This window comes from Trichosurus vulpecula, chromosome 8 (assembly GCF_011100635.1).
Source record: "Trichosurus vulpecula isolate mTriVul1 chromosome 8, mTriVul1.pri, whole genome shotgun sequence".
Taxonomy (NCBI): Eukaryota; Metazoa; Chordata; class Mammalia; order Diprotodontia; family Phalangeridae; genus Trichosurus; species Trichosurus vulpecula.
In genome coordinates this window covers 52,127,910-52,151,553 of record NC_050580.1, presented here as the reverse complement: position 1 = coordinate 52,151,553, position 23,644 = coordinate 52,127,910, and the positions used below count along the sequence as shown (strand labels likewise).

The 23,644-nt window shown below is 42.1% G+C and overlaps 1 protein-coding gene across 3 annotated transcripts in view; it reads left to right on the top strand.

The window, feature by feature from the left end:
* The window catches only part of SIN3A (SIN3 transcription regulator family member A), an 83,565-nt gene extending 60,142 nt beyond the window's left edge, over positions 1-23,423 (top strand). For all 3 annotated transcript variants that reach the window (XM_036734998.1, XM_036734995.1, XM_036734997.1), the window contains exons 9-21: positions 1,169-1,258; positions 2,539-2,657; positions 3,295-3,505; positions 3,967-4,083; positions 6,349-6,587; positions 7,841-8,024; positions 8,763-9,336; positions 11,341-11,510; positions 16,721-16,894; positions 17,899-17,991; positions 20,002-20,096; positions 21,352-21,559; positions 22,371-23,423. In XM_036734998.1, coding sequence (XP_036590893.1) covers positions 1,169-1,258; positions 2,539-2,657; positions 3,295-3,505; positions 3,967-4,083; positions 6,349-6,587; positions 7,841-8,024; positions 8,763-9,336; positions 11,341-11,510; positions 16,721-16,894; positions 17,899-17,991; positions 20,002-20,096; positions 21,352-21,559; positions 22,371-22,601 — 2,505 coding nt within the window. In that variant the 3' untranslated portion in view covers positions 22,602-23,423. The remainder of the gene's footprint in view (positions 1-1,168; positions 1,259-2,538; positions 2,658-3,294; positions 3,506-3,966; positions 4,084-6,348; positions 6,588-7,840; positions 8,025-8,762; positions 9,337-11,340; positions 11,511-16,720; positions 16,895-17,898; positions 17,992-20,001; positions 20,097-21,351; positions 21,560-22,370) is intronic.
* The last annotated feature ends 221 nt before the right edge of the window (positions 23,424-23,644 follow it).

Below are 23,644 nucleotides of genomic sequence, written 5' to 3'. Positions count from 1 at the left end.
GGACAGACCTGTGATTGAGCTCATCAGCATGAGAGACTCCCTCTATCAGCATAGATGAACAACTCTGTAGTTTATAGTCTAAATGAACTGCTTGCATTCTGAGAGTCAGATGCCATGCCCGGGATCACAGAGCCAATATGTTACAGGGACAGGGCTTGAACCCAGGGATAGCTCTGAGCTGCTGCTTTTCCTGTATCTGTGTTTTATTTTAGTGTATTTTAATATAATTTCCATGACATCAGTCAAATTGAACATTGAACATTGTTTGTATGTAGTCTTTGTTTTGGCTATCTGCCCTTCTGTATTAATTTCCAGTGTGGCAGTAATTAGATCAGCAAAGTCTCCTCCCATTCTCTGTCACCCCCTCATGTGGGAGCTTTGGCCTGTCTTAGTGGTTTGTAACTCCATTTTTCTTTTCCTGATGCAGTTTAGGGTTTTTCTATACTTAGGAGTAAGGTAGTTTATTCTTCACTAAGAACTAGATGCTGGAAATTCTTCCACTGACTTTCCCTTGTAATTAAATATATTTTTGCTTTAGTTATGGATTGTCTTTTTAAAACCTGTTCATTGACTTGTGGTTCCTCTTGTCTGTTGTGCTATGGTTCCATATGCGTGATTCTTCTTCCATCATTTAGGTATCTTATAACACGTAGTTGGGGAACAGTTTTTCTTTAAGGTTGAATTTGTTTGTTGTGTGTAGGGTTACATATGTTGTCATGACATTATCATGGCTTTGGGTTGGATTAGCATTCTCTTCAAAGAGAATCCTTAGATTAAGTAATCTCTAATTAGCCTGTATGGGTATTATTCCCCCTTCCAAAAGAGTTGGTAATCTTTGTCAGTTTTTTCCTATTTTGTGATAATCTACCTGTTTGTGGAAAAACTAAAGAAATCTTTAAAAGAAGAAAGCAGTATTTTAAACATCACAGTAGGATCACAGCAGTTTGCGGAGATGAAAATTGGGGAAATGAAACATTTTATTGAAGAAGAAAGCTGGTGGACTGAAATGAAATTAAGTAAAGCTTTAGAGTACTGAGGCAGAGAAAGGGTTCCTTGGATTGTTTTCTCCATGCTAGTTGAAGATAGAGATGGAACCCTGAATGTGCAAGGAGAATGGGCTCTTATCTCCTTAGTTTCTTAATCATATGATTTATCTTTCTTTTTGCAGAAGAAACCCAAACTATTAAGCTTAAAGGACCAGCCCTTGGCAGAAGCCAGCAAACATGGTGTAGGAACTGAATCCTTGTTCTTTGAAAAGGTGAGGAATGTATAGATGGATTGAAGTTTGTGTCATGTCCAGTTTGTTTAATGGTAGCACATTTTTTTTCTGGTTTCATTGATGATTGTGGTATAATAAAAGATTTCTGAATATCAGCTCCCATGCCCCTCAACCCCAATAATCATTGAACCACCACTCAGATGTAATAAAACCAACCTATAATAGAAGTACCTGACAGCATATGTAACATGCCAGTCTTCTACCCGAAGAAGATTCACACACACACACACACACACACACACACACACACACACACACACACACACACACAGAAAAACTCCAGTGGGTTTGGGGCAGGGGTCATTCACCTGGTCTTTTTGTTTGGTCACACTTTTTATTGTGTTACCTACAGATCTGTTAGAACTACCTTGACCATTCAGTTGTTTTCGGGGTTGTGCGTGTGAAATCATTTGCACCTAGATATAGGTCTTCTCTTATTCACTGATAGTAGAAGCTGTTTAAAATACCTAGGTGTGATTTTGCAATTACATTAAGAATTCTCCATTATGAAAATCCCAAACAAGTTGTGATGTCTGTAAAATCCCATCTGTTGGAGATGGGTGACTTTGTAATCCTCTAATTGTTGGTGTATTTGACCTTTAGAAAGTTGACCTTTTCATGGCTTCTGGTAGGTTGAGGTGATATGCCTAAAATCAGGATTTGTTAGCTCTAACCTTGAGGGGTCTTAGGAAAAGCTATGCTGTGGTATAGAGAACTCCTCAGGTTGTATTTCTTACTTTGTCTGACTCCCTTCCCCCCCCTTGTAGTTTCCTCATGTCATCAGCAGTATAGTCATTGTGAGAATTGTTGGCAATAGTACATAATACACCTTAGCCTAAGGGGATCTGGGATCAATCCTGTAATGTTGTGATAGCCCCTCCCTGCCGGGCAGCTGTCAACATCTGGTGGATTGCTTGTCATGGGCTCCAGAAGGTAGGTAGAGTGCTTGTGCTCTTTCACTCCTATGTGTGCTCTTCTATGAGGCAGTCACTCCCTGGATCCAGCCTGCACCATCTCCTGTGCAGCCTACAGCTGTCGGCTGTTTATTGCCACTGTACAAGGCCAATATAAGGCCAGGGGACTGAAGCAACTTGGTCCAGAGTGCTGTTATTTCTGAGGTTCCTGCTGTGGGCTTCTGTCTGGATAATCAGCGTGAGATTTTGTGTTGCACACTGAGAATGGCACCCACAGCATTGTGGGAGCCCTTTCAGCGTGTGTCCCTCCCTGTTTTCACCATTACCCTCTCCCATTTCTTGAAGGTCCGGAAGGCCTTGCGGAGTACCGAAGCCTATGAGAATTTCCTGCGCTGTCTGGTCATCTTTAACCAAGAGGTCATCTCGAGGCCAGAGCTTGTGCAGCTTGTCTCTCCTTTCCTGGGGTGAGTGAAGGGGACTGGGGCCCAGGAGCTAACTCTCACTGCAAGGGGTGGGGGTACCAAAGAGTGCTAAAGCTAAAGAGAATTGTAAAACTCACCTTGTCCAACCTCTTCGTTCTCTAGATAAGAAAAGTGTCCCTGCCAGGTTTAGCGTTTCACTCACGTCAGGTTCTAGGTTCAAGACCTCAGCCCCTTGACCCCCAGTCCGGTGCTGAGTGTTGGTAGAGACCTGGTCAGTCATTTCATTCTTGGGTCTCAAGAATTACATGAACATTGGCAGCACTTGACCTGATGTTGCCTTGAACAAGAGAGGATATAAACTTTTTAAAATTAAATTTCATGTAAGGAAAACAGAACACTTTTCAGTAGGCTTTTTCCTGCTTTTCACTTGTGATCTAGAGTCATGGTCCATTTTCAGCCCAACTTTTTTCTCAGGTCACCTTTCTCTGTTAGCCTAGAATGACAGAGCTGCACAAGGATGGCTTCTTGCTGGTTTGGGTATTGAGAAGTGGCTAGAAGCAGAACTGGAGAAGACTTCTGATATGTTGTGGTTCTTCCTTTTGGAAACAAAGCCTTGATGCTTTCAAGTACAGCTGTTTTTGACTGTTTTTCTGGTGGGGGTGGGGCTTTGTTTCTTTAGGAAATTCCCAGAATTGTTCACATGGTTTAAGAATTTTCTGGGGTATAAGGAGTCTGTTCACCTGGAGACCTTTCCAAAAGAACGTGCCACAGAGGGCATTGCTATGGAGATAGATTACGCCTCCTGTAAAAGGTTGGGGTCAAGCTACCGAGCTTTGCCTAAGAGCTACCAGCAGCCCAAATGCACAGGGCGGACGCCACTGTGTAAGGAGGTAAGAGGCGACAGCCCGATCCACCTTGCATCTTCAGGCTCCTAGAGTGCTAAATGTCTAAATTGGATGTTTGGACCAAGGAAACCAGAAACTCCCAAGAGAGAGAAACTGTCTTGATGGAAAATTGATTCTCTTGTTATTAGCTAGTATCCTTTTATAAACACAATTCTGGTTGGAAGTCATAACAAATAACTGTTAAAAATGAAAGCAATAGGGGAGAAAAACCAAGACATGATGACTCTCCCACATGACGTGTGTACTCTCTTAGTCACTTAGAAATTATTGGGCTATTTTATCTTGGGTAGTAGTGAGGCCATATTTTTTAAAAGGAAGAATATTTATAAGGGTAGGAGGAAGTTTAAAGTCTTGCTTTATTTAGTTAATGTAACACTTTTGGAATTCAAAGAACTGGCTATAATGAAAGCTCTTTAAAAAAAATTCTCCACGCTTTTCCCCAAAAGGTTTTAAACGATACCTGGGTATCCTTCCCGTCGTGGTCCGAGGATTCCACTTTTGTCAGCTCGAAGAAGACACAGTATGAAGAACATATCTATAGATGCGAGGATGAACGCTTTGAGGTATGGTTTCACCTAGCTTGGGGTTCTGAAGTTGTGGGGAGTAGGGGCACTGAAAGCTTGATCTGGAAGCAGCATGTTTGGGTTGTAAATGGCAAGATTGGGTCCAGCAGTTGGATCTTGCCTTCTGTGCCTCTTCCTCTCCCCTCTATCTCCTGCCCCCTTCTTTGAGCTGCTTAAAGCGGGCATCTTGGTGAGGCTGGTGAGCTGAGAGTTCAGAACTTCTTTTTTTGTATTTCTGAAGTTTAAATTTGAAACTCTTATTCAAAGAAGAATGAAGGGGTTTATATTAAAGTTGGTGAGGAAGTAGAAAACTATGGTGAAAATAAAGGAAGAGAGGTAGAAATCGTCATCATTTTGTGGGGTATAGTCTTCTATCTTGAGGTCTTTTTAAAAGTACCTAGTGTAGGAATAGTTTACCAGTGTCAACAATAGTTTCTCCAGAGTTTACCAAGGTCAACAAAGCTGCAACAGTTTTTGCCCCTAAATATTAGGATGCATATATTATAATTGTCAAAACTGGTAAATATTTCTGTTTAAGTGTATATTAGAATTATTTTATATTTCCATTTTGTACATTAGAGGCAGTATGCTGGTAAACTAAAGAAATTTGGCTTTGGATTCAGTAATAATAGCTAACATTTATATTGCAATTTTCATGTATTGTCTCACTTGATCTTTGCACCAGCCATGGCAGGGTGATGCCCCACTTGATAGATGAAGAAAAACTGAAGGTAAAAGAGGTCGAATGATATGGCTAGGGTCACATAGCTAGCTTCTGTCTGAGGTGGACTTGAGTCTCTTGACTCTGAGGTCCAGGCTCTGCCCCACTGTACATCCCTTTCCCCTTTGGTATTTGTGTTAAAGTATAAAATATTAGAGCATGCCAGTGCTGTGGAAAGTCCTGGGTTCAAATCATGTCTATGATCCATCCTGGAGATACAGCCCTTGATTAAGCCCCCTCAGTGACCTCTGAGCTCCAGACAACTCTCAAAGACTTTAAATAGCAAGGAAAAATGTGTGTTGGCATTGATAGGTGGAGGTCCTCAACAACAGGAATGGCTTTTTAAAATAGCCATTTTTAAATGCAGATGTAATTCCTGTTTTGTGTAAAATACTACTTTTTCCTGTTTGCTTCACGGCTTGTTTTCAAAGCCTGGAGGCCCTGCCTGCTGGGGAGTTGCAAGCTGGAGAGAGAGTTACCTGCTCAGTTTACAAGGACCTCTCCAATGCTCCTATGCTTTGGGGTGTAGGGCAGACAGTGGGAGTTTGCTTGTCTGGGGAAGTACTCTGCATAGGGGCACTGCAGTGACTGTCATTCTTTACTATATCACTGCTCACACAGGGTGTCTTGGCTTAGTAAAGCTCTAGACTGCCCTTAAACTTCTGGGACACCCACTGTATCCAACACTAGGAGATTAACTGTTAGAAGGTGGTGTTGCTTTTAAGAAGCATTCAAAGTGTCTCAGTCAGTCAGAATATACAAAGTTAAAAAGGGAGCTTTGCAGTTCTTTAACACTTTTAAAAACTCAAACTTTTCGTTTTTTACCCCTAGTGTCTGGTGCAGTGTCCTCCCTGCAACTAATGGGCAGTTAATATTTGTTGGATTCAGTTGCTAGGAAGGGAACCCGATTTATTTGTGCTAATGAACACATCCTCCTCAATGGTTGTCCTTTTGGCAGTTTTTGACTAGTGGGGAGAATTATGTTGGTAAGGAGAGAAGGGGTGTGTGTGTGTGTGTGTGTGTGTGTGTGTGTAGCATGAGACAGGTTTGTTACATATTTAGGGAATGTGTAGGGACAGCTTTGGTGAAGTACAATTTTGCGACCCACCTGACTCCAGTGTTTTATGTTCTAGAGCCAAATGAAGGTAGAAAGGTGATGGTCAGGTCCTTGTCCTGCCATGAATTCACAGCTCCATTGCACAGTGTGTGCAAGCAAATCAGTCTGGTCCTAAAGTAAATGTTGTTAATATGTGCTGAAATAGGGTAAAAACTATACTTGAGAATGTTAATTGTTGTTGCTTTTATTCTGTATTGCATGAATTCATTATATGTAGGTCAGGGCTAAATATGAGTGAGCCAATGGATTAAAAAAGAAATCTGTAAGATTTGATTTTAGTGTCCTATTTTTTTGATGTGTTTCAAAGAAAGATGTTTAATATTCAAGAAAAGGTGATAGTTCTAGTCATGGGATGTCTATCACTAGAGGCATATAGAACTCTGGTAGTAAGTGTACATTCACTTTTTTTTTTTCTGTTCTTCCTTAGCTTGATGTGGTCTTAGAAACTAATCTGGCAACCATCCGGGTCCTAGAGACAATTCAGAAGAAACTTTCACGCTTGTCTGCTGAGGAGCAGGCCAAATTCCGCTTAGACAACACTCTGGGTGGCTCCTCTGAGGTGATTCATCGAAAAGCTCTCCAGAGGATCTATGCTGATAAAGCAGCTGACATCATTGATGGCCTGAGAAAGAACCCATCCATTGCTGTTCCAATAGTCCTGAAGAGGTATACGGTCCTGACAGTAGAGAAGGTCCCATGTTGCAGTGTGCTTTTATGTCTCTGAAGTGAAGGCTGGAGAGCATGCTCAACTCCAGCCTGGGTGTTTCTTGATGGAGCCTTTTCCTGCTTAAAAACTCCTCTAAGGAAACTTCCAGGCCATAGTGTTGAGTATTGTGTTTGTGTGTGCCACAATACAGAGCAGAGGAAGATCCTTCAGGGGCCACTCTGTAGCAGGCTTTCTCTGTATTCTCTAGCTTCTTAGATTGTCCACCTCGTGACCTGTGATGGTCTGAGCATCTGAGGCTGCCGAGAATTTTCTCCCTAGTGGAAATTCACTGTTGTTTCTGAATAGTTCCAGGAACATTCATTTCTTTTCCCTTTAAGTTGTTAGATATTTGTTTGTTCTGGTAGCAGAGAGTGAGCACCACTCTGGTGTTCTTTCTCTTCTTGTGAAAAGAGGTTCCAGTGAAGTTTAATTCTTGATTTTTTTAAGGTACAGGATGAATTTCTTTGCGGAGGTACAGAGTTCTAGTATATTCATTTTTAGTTCCCATTTTCATGTCTGTCATGCCCTAGTGGATCGTCTTACGTAATTTGTTCAAATTTTTATTTTGGTTACTCAAAAATGCTCCGAAATATAACAAGTCCTTAGTGAATAACTTTCCTCTAGTAAACCAGAGTCTCCCGAGATTTGTTTTGCACAGACTCTTGCCTCTTTTATCTCCCTTTATTCAGTATCCAGGTTTATATCTACTGTAACCTGAATGTCTTTTCACCATTTAATACATTTTTCCCCTCTTATTTATCTGAAATGCATATTATTTTCCTCTGCTACTTATGTTTTTTTTGTTGAAAGAACTGGGTTTTCAGCCACCTTTTCTTTATTTGAACCTTCTGTTTACTTATAACTTTTTATTTTGTCCTTGAGTAATTTTCACACAGCTGCCTACCTTCTCTTTAGAGGTGGTATTTTCAGTCCCAGATTTCTGAAATCTTTGAGATTGGTTCATGGAAAGAGTCTTTAGTAAAATCTCTTCCTTGTTAGGTAATTTTTTAAATAAATTATAGACAGTGATGTGTATTCCAAAGAGTTAAGAGGCAAGAGATTAATAGATTTCCAATCCTACTAGAGTGCTTGTTAGGGCCTGTGTAGATGATGGCTAGGGGCAGGACCATCTCTACTGGTACCTTGATGGAGCCTGGTTCTGTGTGCTTACGCTCACTCGGTTCCTTTTTATTTTTGTTTTTGTCCTATAAAGGTTGAAGATGAAAGAGGAGGAATGGAGAGAAGCTCAGAGAGGGTTCAACAAGGTCTGGAGGGAGCAAAATGAGAAGTATTACCTGAAGTCCCTGGACCACCAGGGAATCAACTTCAAACAGAATGACACCAAGGTCCTGAGGTCAAAGAGCTTACTCAATGAAATAGAGAGCATCTATGATGAAGTAAGCTGGGAGTGATCTTCCTCTGTGGGGGCCATTAATACTGTGCTCCCTTCACATATGTGATGTTGTCCTGTGTGCAGCAATATTAGTTAATCTGTGATTACGAATGTGTGAATTAGAGTGAGTTGGAAGTGAATTTGTTCATTTACTCTGCTCCATACCTGAACCAGAATTCCACTGACAGAAGGGCACTATTTTCTTGGTTTGAATCAAATGCCCTTATGTTGTATGGAAGAAAAGGAGAATGGCTTTCCCAAATTCTGATATATTACTTAACATTGAATTGTATGGGTGCTTCACTCGTGGCCTGGCCATTCCTTTTTGTGGCCATCTTCATCCTAGTCTTAGAATTCCCTCTTCCAGCCTCTCCCTTTTCAGTCTATCCTATGTGCCAGTACCGGACTCATCATCTTGAAGCCCCACTTTTGTGCACCTGTCACAGTTCTGCTCAGAAGCCTTCCTACTTTCAAGCCCTCCACCCCCAACCTCCAGTCACCTGACAAAGTCAAGGCTTCCCAGAGTGTCTTTGAGGTCCTTGATAAATGTTCTTAATACTGGTGGAATGCCATTCGTATTGATACTTGTTGATCTTGTGTCCTTTTTGGGTGACATCGTATAGTATTGGCGTACCTGTCTCATCTCTTTATGTTGTCCTGCTGTAGCCATTAGGGATTTGCCCAGTGGCAAGCATCTGATTTGTGTCTGATGTGTGCTCTCTTTGTATCTTCCCTACCTCAGAGGCAAGAGCAGGCTACAGAAGATAATTCGGGAGTCCCTATTGGCCCACACCTTTCTCTTGCCTATGAAGACAAGCAGATACTGGAAGATGCTGCTGCTTTGATTATCCACCATGTAAAAAGGCAAACAGGAATCCAGAAGGAAGACAAGTATAAAATCAAGCAGATTATGCATCATTTCATTCCAGACCTGCTCTTTGCCCAGAGAGGTGACCTCTCAGATGTGGAAGAGGAAGAGGAGGAAGAGATGGATGTGGATGAAGCCACAGGGGCTGCCAAAAAGCACAACGGGGTGGGTGGCAGCCCCCCAAAATCAAAGCTACTGTTCAGCAACACAGCAGCTCAGAAGTTTCGCGGGATGGATGATGTCTACAACCTCTTCTATGTCAACAACAACTGGTATATCTTCCTGCGGCTGCATCAGATTCTATGTTTGAGGCTGCTGAGAATTTGTTCCCAAGCTGAGCGACAGATTGAAGAAGAAAACCGAGAGAGGGAATGGGAACGGGAAGTGCTGGGTATAAAGCGGGACAAGAGTGACAGCCCAGCCATCCAGCTCAGACTCAAAGAACCCAGTGAGTGACTCAGTGAGGGAGGGAGTCTTCAGGTGGCTGCATTTGAACTGCTTTTATTTGTGGGACTTGGACAGGTGGATTAGTTACTTGTCCTTTTTTCCCATCTTATTTTCCAGATAACATCTATTTTCTCCCTTTCCCATTCCTGTTTAAAAGGGAAAAAAACCCTTTTAACAAGTATGCATAGTAAAACAAAACAAATTCCCACTTGCATTTTGTCCAAAATTGTGTATCTTAGTGTCTCGGTCCCAAGGAGGGTTGGGTAGTTATTGTTGAACTTCCTACTCTGTCTTATTGCTGACCACTCTCTCAGTGACCATCTTTCACTGGGTTTTCAGGTATGAAGAGGCAATCTAAAGCACCCCACACATTGCCTCTGCCACCAGAGCAGTAAAGCCCTGGGCAGAGCTTGAACTTTCTTGGGGCTTAGTGCCAGTGAGAGTTGTTTTCTTTCTTCCTAGTGAACAGGCCTTTTCCCTTTGACCATTGCAGTTACTGGTCATGCCAGAGCTTCTCGAAGAGGAATTTGAAACAGAAACAAGCATCGAACGTAAAGCAGATAGTATAAAAGTCAGGGAAATTATGGACGGGGACTGGAGAGGGGCTTCAGTGTTTGAACTGAAAAGAACATTCAGCATAAATAATACATTTAGCGTGCAAATCAAGATCCTTTCATAGTCAGAAATGCCTTGACAGAATCACTCACTTTGGCCTGGGGAGCAGACATAGAAGGTTCTCTCTCGCAAAAGCTTGGGCATTATTCCTTGAGCACAGTCTGCGTATTAAGGGGTTGATAAAAGTGGATTATAGCTAAGGTACTTTGAAGTGGGATGTGAAATAATTTTAAGATTGAGGAACATCTAGAATTAAATGGAATTCTAAGACACAGAGTTGGCGATTCTCGTTTTTATCTCATTTCCTATTGAGAAAGCTAATAATACTTCTGTGGCTCCCAATGTATATGGTTCGTGGCAGATCACTCAGAACATTTCGATTTTGAAAGCTAATACTTATTCCACGGAGAATAAACTTTATTGTGGTGCAGTGTTTTGAAACAACAAAAGTTACCACCTAATTTAAGGTTAGCTGTGTTATTTATCAGTCTGTGTTTTTCTCTTTTGTACAGCAGTCGTTGCTGACCAAATAATCTTTTAAGCTTTCTGTGGACCTTAACAGTTCTTGACTCTACTTAATTTTGCCTTAAAAAAAAAAATAAGGTGCTGAAATTTTTAGATTGAAATGTAAGCAGAAGAGCTAGGCAAATTACATGGATCACCACAGGTTTTCTTACCTTCGCCTTCGTTTCTCTCTGGTTGTTACTAAGCAGCTATTGGACAGCCACTAGATTCTAGTTCAGCCAGTGAAAGGATTCTTAAGCAGCTTCTACTAATCAGTTAATTCACTTTGTAAAGTGTGTAGTTGAAGATCCATCCTTAAACAAAAGGATCCTGACAAACATATATGGAGACTATCATTAAATGCAAATCACTTCTTACTGGTCCTAGATTTGTCCTATTTTCTTTCTGTGTGAAGATGTCCCAGCCCTTGAGTATTGTACTGTCTTTCTTCTTCCACATCCTGTTTGGAGCCAAACACTTCTCCCTGCATTAAAATAGCTTTGGAGCAAGTGATGCATGTGGTAAATGCTGTATTAGTACAAGCCCAGAAAAGAGTGTTCCCCTCTTGAGTAGGTCCAGAAACTTGTTGCAGGCACTCACTGCTGAGATATTTTTGTGCCCCCAAAATCACTCAAGAGAGCCAAGTAGTCTTGTCAGTAGCCAGCTTCATAAAGTGGTCAGTCATTTAATTTTAGAAGCTGGCATTCGCTGCAGAATCACTCCCTTCTTCTTGGCCAGGCTGGGCATTTATCCACCTGTTCAAGCACATCAGCTGTCTCCGACCTCAGGGGTTGGGTGGCTTTGTTGAATTCCTGTGGGAAGTGCCCTGTCTTGGTGTTTTGGACATCAGGCAAAACTTCAATCATCTGTTGCTTCTTTCCCACAGTGGATGTTGATGTAGAAGACTATTACCCAGCCTTCCTGGATATGGTGCGGAGCCTGTTGGATGGCAACATAGACTCGTCACAATACGAGGACTCCCTGAGAGAGATGTTCACTATCCATGCCTATATTGCCTTTACCATGGACAAATTGATTCAGAGTATTGTCAGACAGGTGAGAAAAAGACGGTCACTCCTTGATGAAGGTTGGAGGTGAGGGAGAGTTTTTCCGCAAAGAGAGCTCTTGAACAGATAGAGCAGAAAAAAGTTGTAGTTAGTAATGAAAGAAGTTTTGTTTTTTAAAAAAGCCTCTACAGATTTTTCGGTGGTCTGAGGTGGGGACTCTTAATTTTTTGTCTGTTTTCTCATATTGTCAGTAAGACCTGTATTTTGTTTTTTTAGAACCATATGATTTGTACTTTGACCCTTTCTTTTGGCCAAGGCTCTGGGGCTTTCTGCTTCATTGTTTTGTAGTCCAAGTTGAGAAAAATGGGATTGATGTTGGTCACTCAAATGTCCTGTAACAGTTCCAGCCCCTCCCCACCCCACTACTCGCTTTGCTAGCTGGCCCAGAGGATGAGCTAGTCTGGTGAGGACTGACCCTGTGGGTGTAAAGCTCCCTTTTCTCTCCACGTCCATTTAGTTCCATCTTTTTGCATTTTAGAACTTGAAATTTATTTAAAAGGGGAAGGGTATCATAACAAATGTTTGTTTTTCATGCTTTTCCTCCATATTTCTTCTCATTTGTTTAGGTGTGTCATGGTGGATGATTACATTTTACTTCCACTGCTTTAATTGTTATTTACCCAGAGCCCTGTGGGTTTTGACTGGGTGATTTATAAATCAGTTGTTTACAGCCGCAATAATAATAAGGGTAAAATGAACAGCTTACCCCTAAAACTCTGACTCGATGGCTTTGTCTGGAGTTCTGAATTCTCTAGATAGAGGCAATCCGTTGTGACTCTATTTCTTGAATCATTGCCTTTAATATTGCAGAAAACTGTAATTTGTGCATTGTGCCTTTGAAACTAGAGGAAGGTTGCTGTTATGCCTGTTCTTTTCATTGGCTAATCCAAGTTATTTCATTATGCTAAAGGCCCTCCTATTCATCTTGGAGCAATTAGTGCATATCTGCATCTCTCATTGAGTCCAGTATAGGCAAAAGAATGTGTGGTTTTTCAAAGTCACTATTAATTGCGACATTTGGGAAATAATAATTGTCAGCACAACTAATTTTACTTTTTGTGCTTAAAAAATGACGAGGCTTTTGATCATGACTGTGATGCAGAAGTGCTTCCAGGTACTACTGATGGTAGTGATTATAGTGGATTGCTGCCTGTGTTGCCAGAGTATAGTGGAAAGAAGCCTGGCCCTCTTCCACTTGTTATCTCTGATCTTAGACAAGTTGCTTCCCCTCTGGGAGCCTCAGTTTCTTTATCTCTAAAATAAGGAGATCTGACCTAGGATTTTAGCATTCTTTCCAACATTGGTTAGCATTGGGAAATCCACATTGTCTGGAAACAATGCTGGATGGGGTGTCATAGGGATCTGCTGGGGTTTTAATTCTGTCCCTGTTCCCAGGTGACCTATTGTATGGTTTCATCATCAATAAAATGAGGGAACTGGTTTAATTTGACTTAGAATAAGGTCTCCTCTGTTCTAAAATTCTGTTCTGTGATTTATTGGAACTAATACTTCCAGGTCATTTACAAAGTAACTTAAAAGTAATTCAATTTTTTTGATATATTGATTGGTTTTGCTGATTTGTTTTCTTCCTCTTATAAAAAATTGTTAGAAGGTACATTGATTCTTTGGGAAGGGGAAAGGAAGCCGAGGGAAATGTAGGCAATGTGAAAACAGAAGATCCGTGATGTAGGCAGTTGTTTAAGCTGCTTGTGGTTGATTTTTAAACATGTAGGCAGTCCATCCATTAAGGGAAATCTGTAAGCTCAAATCTTAATTCATTAGGAAAGTTTGCAGTGTACATGTACATGGATTTGATCCCCTCAGCATCCCTATGAGGTAGCTACAGCAGAGGTATATTTCATATTACACATGGGGAACCTGTGCCTTGGGGTGATGCCTAGAAGGCTTTGAGTGTAGGCCTTCCCTGCTTCCCAGTTCGGTCCTTCACCTCTTGGTCCATTTTGCAACCTTGTACTTATTTTCTTGATACCATTTCTATGAAAATGAGAGCAGGTTTTACCCAGCAGACTCATAGCACTGAATTTAATTTTTATTTTTACAAGTAAAGATAGTTTTCAGCTTTCATTTTTGTAAGATTTTGAGTTCTAAATTTTTTCTTCCTCCCTCCTCTCCCCTTCCCCAAGACAGCAAGCAATCTGATTATACATGTACAATCACATTAAACATATTTCTGCACTAGTCATGTTGTGGAAGAAGAATCAGAACAAAAGGGGAAAACCCATGAGAAAGGAAAAAATAAGACTTAAAAAAAAGGGGGAAATAATATGCTTTGATCTGCATCCAGAATCCACAGTTCTTCTTCCGGTTGTGGTTAGAATTTTCCATCACAAATCTTTTGGACTTGTCTTGAATCATTGTATTGCCGAGAAGAGCTAAGTCTATCATAGTTAATCATCACACAGTGTTGCTATTACTGTATACAATGTTCTCCTGGTTCTACTCACTTCACTTAGCATCAGTTCATTTAAGTCTTTCCAGGTTTTTCTGAAATCCACCATAGCACTGAATTTTAAATAGATTTAGTATTTTCTCTTTTTCCCTAAATCCTTTTCATCCTCCAATGGAGGATGCTCCTTGTCCTGCTCCCTCCAGCCACTGAAGCAGGATTCATTTTCCCTTTCATTCTATAGTGCCACTTCCATATATCTTGCTACCTATTTGGATGCCACATCTTCTGTTTCAACATCTTCCTTGTCATTGACTTACCTCTAGGATCGTTGCCAAGCCAGAGCTTGAGAGTTGCAAGAGTGTTGAATCATGACAAGATCCAAAGTCTTACATGTGGAACTCTCGCCTTTGATCACAATCTCCTTACCTTTCACCTTTCTAATTACCTTAAGTTGGGGTGGTTCCCCACCCAACCCCCACTTGTTGCCATCATGATGATCTCTCACTGTGTTAGTTCCTTCTGGCTTCACTTGCCTCCCTCCCCAGCTTAGATACCAGAGTCAGCTATTATCGACACTGCCTTCTGATTCCTAAAGACGGCTGTTCTCCTAACCTATTAGTGCCTTGCCATACCCATTACTAATTGTGGGTTATTCTAAATGCCTACTTTCTGGGATGGTAAAATCTGCTTCAGAAAATAATGAAACTGTTTGAATCTGTGGTATATTCATTCATTCTGTCACTGCTCTTTTGAATTGATTGATTTATTTCAATGTGACTTTTTCCCCACCGTGATGGTTTCATTGAATGCACTCACTGAGCTCCAAATTCTAGCCTTTCATTCATAGCAGACAGTCTCATCTCCTACTGTTCCATGCTTCCTTTCATTGTCTCTCAAAGTGTTTGTCACTACACCATTCTTGTCAAAAAATTCCCATTTTTATTTCTTTTCTCTTTCCCATTTATATCCTTTTCCTTTCCCAATGTTCCAGTTGTGTGCTTGATTGAATCTTCATCTTTTCTTATGTTTTATCACTTATATCATTTTCCTTTCTGTCTTTCATCTCTTTTTCTCTACTGGATCTTTTCTACTTTCATTTTGGAAAAGCCCTAACCCTGAAAACCTTCCCTGAACCTTGCTTTCTTTTCTCTTCCTTCCTTTTGCTCCTTATACTTCTATTTCACCACCCATTCATTAATGCCTTTTACATGCTGGTTCCAGTCCCACCTTAACAGATTTCAGCTTTCATCACTAAACAAAGACAATGGCTATGAAGGAGACTGTACTCTTCCCTCAAGGAGCTTTCATGCTACCGCTTTGCATTAATTTTCAAGGAATTATACTGGGGCTAGTTTAATAAATGTCAGTAGAGTGTACGAACTCTTTTATGATGGCCCTTATAAAAAGTGATGGTGTTGAAAAAAAAAAGACTAGATTTATACAATGCGAATACATCTTGTAGCAAGAAAAGTTTAGAAGGAAAGAATCTAAGATGGCCGCTTCTCTGCAGCGTTTGGTCTTACACCTTGAGCATTTGACTTGGGATCGTGGACTTTTGAAATCATTTAGTCCAACAGTGTCAATCTGAAGATGGGGAGATGGGGAAACAGGCTCACAAGGTGATAGGTAAGAAGTTTCACACTCAAGTCCACGTGGATCTTTGAGCCTTAGAGCTAGTGCTGGAGGGGCCTCAGGGCCATCTAATCCAACCCGGATATTTTACAGAAGAGGAAACAGGCCCAAGGTTAAAGAGGAACAAGCAACAGAGTCAGAATTGGAATTTAGGAAGTCTGGCTCACTTTAGAATCCAGTTCAAGTCTTTTGATTCCAAATCCGGTGTTGCTACTGTTGCTGCTACCAGACTGATTTCTGTAAGTTGGCATTAGACTGAAGAAGGCACTGAGCTGGAACAGGTGTTTCAGTGGGCTCTTTGGGGGACCATTGTCTTTCGTTCAGTTCTGGGTTTTCCAAATTTCTCTTCAGATTCCACTTTTCAGTATTCCCAGTGACTTTTTTTTTTTTACTGAGAACACCAGTGGTATCAACAGTCCTTGATTATTTCAGGGAAACAGCCTCTTGGAAATTCTTAACTGCCTTTTAGCACTTGCTGGGTTAGGTCCAAACTTGGGATGTACCTTTCTCTACCCACCCCCCACCCCTGCCCCATGTTAGTTGGAAATGACTGATAGTTTCTGATTGTCTCCTAGAATTCTGGCTTTATTTTGTTGTGAATTTATGCATATTCTTTAAAATAATTTTTGTTTTTCTGTTTGTCTATTATTATAAAAGTCTGAGTTATCACAATTATTGCCATCCCAAGAAGAATAATGTTATCTACCAATAGGAAAGCTTCCTAACTGCCAGAATCCACAAAGGCGGGATTTATTTAATGAGGCCGTTGTGAAATTCCAGCTGTTAATCATTGTCTGAATGTCTGCTATGGTTGTCCTTAAGTGAATGCAGAGTTAATTGATGCTAAATGACCATGTAAGTGTTCTATTCCATTGAGTTCATTGCTTAGCCTTTCTTTTCTAAGCATGAACAGTAATGCCAAAACACTTCAAGGTTTGTCCTAGCTTCATCTTTTTTCCTTTCACAATAACGGTGTAGTTCTTATAGAATTATGTTTTTTTTCCTTATTGAAGCAAACTTCTGAGTTCCTCAGGCAGAATGAGCAAGAAGAGGTCGAATAAATGATGTGAGAAAGGTAGAGCTGTTGACTTAGTATGTATATGGTCCATGTTCTGAGATTCTCTTTCCTTATATCTCTTCCCTTTGCACCTTCCTAGCTCCAGCACATTGTAAGTGATGAGATTTGTGTACAAGTGACTGACCTCTACTTAGCAGAAAACAACAACAGTGCCACGGGTGGCACCCTAAATACACAGACCTCTCGAACCCTCATGGAATCGACGTATCAGCGTAAAGCAGAGCAGCTCATGTCAGATGAGAACTGTTTTAAGGTGAGACCCCTTCAGAGGCTTAGCATTCCCAGGACCTGTGGCAGGAAAAGCGCAGTTGGAGGACTCACTTGACCCTCTTGGCCTTTTTGATTCACTCCCAAACTGTCAATATAATAATACTAACCTTTTTGTTTGTATAGTGCATAACAGCTTTAGAATGTTTTACACGTACCTTATTTGATTCTCTTTTTTTCCAATCTGTTACCATTTGCCTGATTTCATGTCCTAGGCCTGGGAAAAATTTATAAAGGTCATCTCTGGTTCAGTCCCAGCCTTAATATGGGACTGTATCAGAGAAACCTCAGGCTAAAAGTATTTGTGCCTAATGATTTATATGGATGGGAATCTTTCTCAGTCAGCAGTCTTATGCATGTCTTGGAAGTAATAGGACAGGTTTTGTTTCGATCCAGATATATCCTCAGGCATGGGATCAAATTCTTCTGCAACAATCCTTTTGCGTGAGAGTCCATTCTCACTAGTAGGGTTATAAAAGGACATGTCTCCATGTCATTAACCACTGCATTTGATTTTTAGCATGCAAAGTTCTCTGACTTGTTCTTACCTGTATGTTGACCATTTGGTTTTAGAAACTTTGAGGGGGCAGTCCCTTTCTGACAGATTAGCTTCTGTCAATGTCTCCATGCAAGTCAGTGAGATGGTTGTGTTGGCCATTGGGTTCATCTTGTTCCTTCAGTTAAGGCTTGGCTATTACATTCTTAGAGATAAGAACAGTAGCAGGCAGTAAACTTGGAGCTGGGCTGTTGAGCTTGACCAGTGAGATGCCACTCTGTATTTTAAACACGCTTCTTATTTTGCCATTAGCTGCCAAAGTTTTTTAGTATTTATCTTTTTTCTGTGACTGTGTGTTTGTGTGTGCATGTTTGTGTGTCTGTGTATATCATCACCTGGCTTGTAAGTAACTTTTGAACTCCAGCACTCTGTCACAGGTCACTTCGCTTTTTGGGGTAGTCCATTGCTTAATTTTCTTTTCCTCTCCATTGTAGCTCATGTTCATTCAGAGCCGAGGCCAAGTTCAGCTAACAATCGAGCTGCTCGACACAGAGGAAGAGAACTCGGATGACCCTGTAGAGGCAGAGGTAGGATCCCCTCACCTGGAGGTACCAGGCAAGGGCTCATGGCTTCCTATAGAAATCAGTGTTCATTGTGTTCTATTTAGGCTACTGTGCCCTTACTCAGGACTGCCGTGTGTCACCTTGGGTTGTCCCCTGGGGGCCTCTTGTCCTGTGGCATGACCCTTATCCTTGCCTCATTTACCAGAGCTGTCATACTTTGTGAGAGTCCAGCATGGTGAGGTCCTACCATTGGGCAGTCATAAGGTATAGGTCACTCCCATCAGACTCTCACTAAAGGGCACAACTCTTCAAGAGATCCTTTGGGCTCCATTGTTTGGAAGGAACCATGTTCCAGCCCCAGGGCCTCTCCTGAGCTTTTCTTTTTACTCAGTTAATGTCAACCCATGATCCTGCTCTACTCAAACAGAGGGTAAGCTGAGGGAAAGGTGCTGTAACCAAGTACTCAGCATTGGTTGATTAACTCCACATCCTTGAGAAGTCATAGTCCTTAATGTCTTTCATTTTGCCTTCCCAGACCCGATGGCCAGCCAGAGAGCATTTATGAAGCACCTACTCTGTGCCAGACTGTGTTGGGCCTGGAGATTTAAACAAAAAGAAATTGTCCTAGTCTCAAATAGCCTGTATTCTATAGGGCAGATACTGCGTACTGAGTTACAGACCTCCCAAAATAATAAGGGCTCCAGGAAAGGCTTCAAGAAGAAAGTGTTGCTTAAGCAATCTTGAAGGAAAAAAGGGATTCTGAGGGGCTGAGAAGTGAGGCAGGAGGACAGTCTAGGTAGGGGAGAGACAGCCAGTGTGGAGATGGAAGGCCAGTTTGGCTAGCTCCTACAGTTCAGAAGGGGAGGAATGTAGGCTGGGGCCAGGCTGTGAAGGGTTGGGAAAGCCAAACAGAAGAACTCAACAACAACCACAACAGCTAGCATTTATAGCCCTTTACAGTCTGCAAAGCACTTTCTGTGTCATTTCACTTGATTCCCCACAACTCTGTGAGGTAGCTACTATAGCTATCACCATTTTACAGCTGGGGAAACTAAGGCCAAGGGAGGTTAAGTGACTTGCCGGGTCACACAGCTTAATAGGCATCTGAGGCAGGATTCTAACTCAGGCCCTCTTGCTTCCCACTAATACTGTATCCACTGCACTGTCTGGCTGCCTCATCCTAGAGGCAGTAGGGAGCCACTGGTGTATGTTGGGTAGGGAAGTGCTTTGGTTGGTGCTGCACTTTAGGGAAATCACTTTGGTAGCTGGAAGAAGGACGGAATAGAAAGGGGAAAGCCTGGAGGAAGAGACTAATCAGGACCTAGGCTCCTGAGGTTGAGTCCAAAGGAAAAGAGATGGAGGCCAGAGCTGGGGTGCTGGGTGGATGTGCAGAAACAAGGCATTCCTTCCCCGAAGAACTTAATTCTCCTTGGGGATTACCACAGTGAAACAGACAGCATGTGTATCTGGTGACTTGAGAGAGTGACCTTTGATCAGGAAGATGAGGAGCTGCTTCCTGGGTGGGCGCTCTGCTTCTTCGCTCTGACCTTCTCTATAGCTTTGTCCTGAATGACACGCACTGGGTTTGCCGTGCGGATTTCCGTACTTCATGGTGTTATTTGTGTCATTCTTTTCCATGGATGTGGGTACTGGCTTCAGAGTCAGAGGCCCTGAGCTTGAACCCAAATGCCCTTTTATTTATTGTCTCATTAAATCGCCCAAGGAATATACATGCTAAAATGAAATGAGTCTTCTAATAGTTATTCTTATGTCATGTTCTACCTTCATGGGGGGGTGGGGGTGGGGGTGGGCTGGCTTTCCCATTTAATTTCCATGATGTGAGAAGAGCAGAGATGCTAAAGACAATATTTTCTGCCACAATTAATTATAAACATTTTTTGTTGTGTAGGCATTCAATTAAAATTTTGAGGTGTACAGATTTTGGACTTTTCTAGAATGTTTATGAAGTTATGGCATTTGAATTTGAATGGTGACCTTTTTGAAAAATTTCTTTCTTTTGTATGCCACTTATAGCGATGGTCAGACTATGTTGAGCGCTATGTAAACTCAGATACTACCTCCCCAGAACTCAGAGAACATCTGGCCCAGAAGCCAGTATTTTTGCCAAGGTGAGTGAAGCTTGTTGTGTCTGGTGAAGAGCATGAACTTACGCTGATTAGAATGGAATAGATGTCATTCAGGTTGTAGTTGTGTTTGTGTGGTTTGTCCTTCATTCTTGAAGAGGACTGTGACATCAGGGAAATGATGACATGACTTGCAGGTGACTTTGATTTGAGTGAGGGAGGGCTGTGCAAGGTCACCAGCCTTACTTTCTCCTCCAGAGCCCTCTGGGTCCAGTGGCCAGATATAGATCAGGATGATTGCAGATGGCCAAGGATTCAGTGGGAGACTTTGATATTTTTGCTAAGGTCTAAGTTCTTATTTTGACTGAGGCAACACCCATTCGTTGATTAGGGCTGTTTAAGAAGTGAGGCAAGAGATGACCTCTTTAATCAAAAAGAAAAAGAAAAAAGAAAACCTAGAAGGGGAAGACCCTCAAGGTTGTTTCTGGCCTAAAGAGAAACAATTACCGTTCACATTCATGTTGAGCCATGGTGGGGTGGGGGTGGGGTTTAATGGTAGAAAAAAATATCCATTACATGGTACTTGGGCACGGACCTATTGTTGGCCAAAGAGAGCCAGAGTTTAAGGCATGGTCTTTAAGAAAGAAATCTTGCCAGTCAACCCCAAGGTAGCAAGGTTTCAGCCATCAAAATTTACCTTCCTTTGGCTAGAGCACCCTTAAGTAAGAGCATGATACTCATGTGGGGAGGGAAGAGGAGAGATGTCATTCAGGAATGTAAGTCTAGATAACATATTAAATAACTGACTCCATGGTCTTTTCATTCATTCTTTTAATATACTTTTTTGACAGGTTCTTGTTATTAAAGTTTGTATTGCTTTTACCCAAAGAACTTACCATCTCCCAGCAGGGAGATGAGCAGTTCAGGGATTTCAGTAGTTTTCAGGAAGGCCTACAATCAGAGGCATGTATTTCTGATGTTTCATTTGAGGATCCAAACACCTGTTCCAAAACAAGGAAATGGGTGATAGAGAAGCAAGAAAATCACTGCTATCCTGCCCAGATGTGGAATCAAAGCCCTGAGACATTTACATACTTATTGTTGAGCACAGAGCCTCAAAAGAGGAATTTTTCCCAAGTTTGGGCTTCTTGGCTTTTCCGTTATTAGTGACCTTTGGTGTTTAGCATTGGACAGGCTGTCCTCAGGCTGAAGTGACCAAGGTGGCTCCGTGCTCAGGTAGCCTCTCCAAATACATTTCCAGGATAAGAGCTAATCCTAGCAGGGATTCTTTGGTTTACAGGAATCTAAGGCGTATCCGTAAGTGTCAGCGTGGACGGGAACAGCAAGAGAAGGAAGGCAAAGATGGAAACAGCAAGAAGAGCATGGAAAATGTGGAGAGCTTGGATAAGTTGGAGTGTCGATTCAAACTGAATTCTTATAAGATGGTGTATGTGATCAAATCAGAAGACTACATGTACCGGAGGACGGCTCTGCTGCGTGCTCAGCAGGTGAGAGCAAAAGATCTAGCAGCTTAGGTGGCTTCCTCCCCTCTTTTCCTTTCCTGTGCAGGGCTGCTGGTCAGCAGGATTCTTAAGGTGGGTTCCCAGCTTCCTGGTCTGAGGAAAGGAACCCACATTCTTCCCCCAAGCCTCGTCATTCCTAATCCTCTTCCTCCTCAAAGTTGGGAGTGGGGTGATACTAGATGGGGATAAAGTTCAGAGACAAGGGAGTGTGTCTAATAGAGGAAGACTTGATCGGTATGCCTTCTGTGACCCTCTTACAAATCACTTGCTCTTTTTAGTCTTCAATTCCCTTATTTGTATGGTTAAGGGGTTGACTCAGGTGAGTTTGAATTTCTTTCAGCCCTAATAGTTCAAATCTGAGTTTGTGAATTGGGACACTTCATAAATTGAGCATTTGTTTTGTCATTCTTGTAGACAGTACCCCATTGAGTAATAATGACAATATGGAGACATTGTGAGGCACCTTGGAAAGTTTCCCTTTGAGGGCTTTGGCTGACATTTCTAAGGCAGGGGGTAGTTGTTTATCCAGAGCCCCCATTCACAGTGCACTTTGGGAATTGTCACATAAAAGTGATATTAAGGGTAAGCAAAACAAGTGGGTAGAATGCTTGGTTGAATAGATAGTGAGGGTCTTCACCCCAACTGACCAGAGCTGTCATGGAGCCAATATTGCTGTCGAGAACTCTGGTCAGCACTTTCTGTCCTAATCTTGGATGTGAGGTTTTTTAGAAGGGAAGGGTTGACTTAATATTTACAGAGGTTTATGTACTAAACTCATCTTTTACCGTCTTGGCAGTCCCATGAACGAGTAAGCAAACGGCTGCACCAGCGGTTCCAGGCCTGGGTGGACAAATGGACCAAGGAACATGTAACCCGTGAAATGGCAGCTGAGACCAACAAGTGGCTGATGGGCGAGGGGCTGGAGGGCTTGGTACCCTGCACTACCACCTGTGACACAGAGACCCTGCACTTTGTGAGCATTAACAAGTACCGCGTCAAATACGGCACGATATTCAAGACGCCGTAACTTCCCCAGAATGGATGTGTGGCGTGTGTGTCCCCGCGCATCAAGGATTCAAGCACGATGCCTTTCAGACCTCACTGTGTCTCTGCAACATGGCCACCTGACTAGTGTGCAGCTGGTACAGTCTCTCCTCAGCGGGCTAAAGTTTGGGAACATGGATCCTTTATAAACCTAAGCTGGGACTTCTATTTCCCAGGGGTCTGGGACTCCAGGGTGTGCCCTAGAAAGGGAGGGAGGGAGGGTCCCTGCTGAGGATCATGCAGGCGTGGACAAATGGTTTTGCTCGCCTACCCCAGCGGTGCTGAGCCCTCATTCCCCATGGCCTGGGCATTGAATGAGCAAACCAGACACTGTATGTGCTTGACTGGATGGGGTGCATTTGGGAAGATTGATAGGAAAGGAACTTTTAAGTTCAGAGACATTCTAAACCATGAAAACCCACCCCCACCCCTCCCCAAACCAGATGTCATTTTCTTTGGGTCATTCACATCCATCCAGATCACCTGCCAGGGTAGTTTGGCTTTGGGAGCATCTGTGGATTTGTTTCTTGATGATCGCCCTGCATCTCATGCCTTCCTCTCTTGTCTTCTGGTCCCAAGCTCCTGACTCACCAAGGTCAAATCAGTTGGTCCTTTTTAGCTCCAGTGGAACTGTTTTGTACCTGCTTGTTTACTAGTCTAGCCTAGTGCCATCCACCAGCTTTTCTCACACACACTCTTGCACACAGAGAAAGTTTTAACGTGATTTCCCCCCTTCTTTTTTTGTAAATAATGTACATACTGTCAATTTTTTTTATTAAAGGAAATATGCTTTGATGTGCTAGCATAACTGTTCTAGCTTCTTGTGTACCACAGTACCAGGTGGCTTCAGATTTAGTCTTTACAAACAGATGTACAAGACATTTATTACACTTTTTACCAAAGGGAGTTACCATTGTAGTGCTTTTGTGTGAAACTTTTCTCTCCGCCACCCCCCCAACCCTTTTTGTAATAAATAAAGCTTGCTTCTTACTTGAGGAAAACATTTTCAACCCCTGGTCCTGCTAG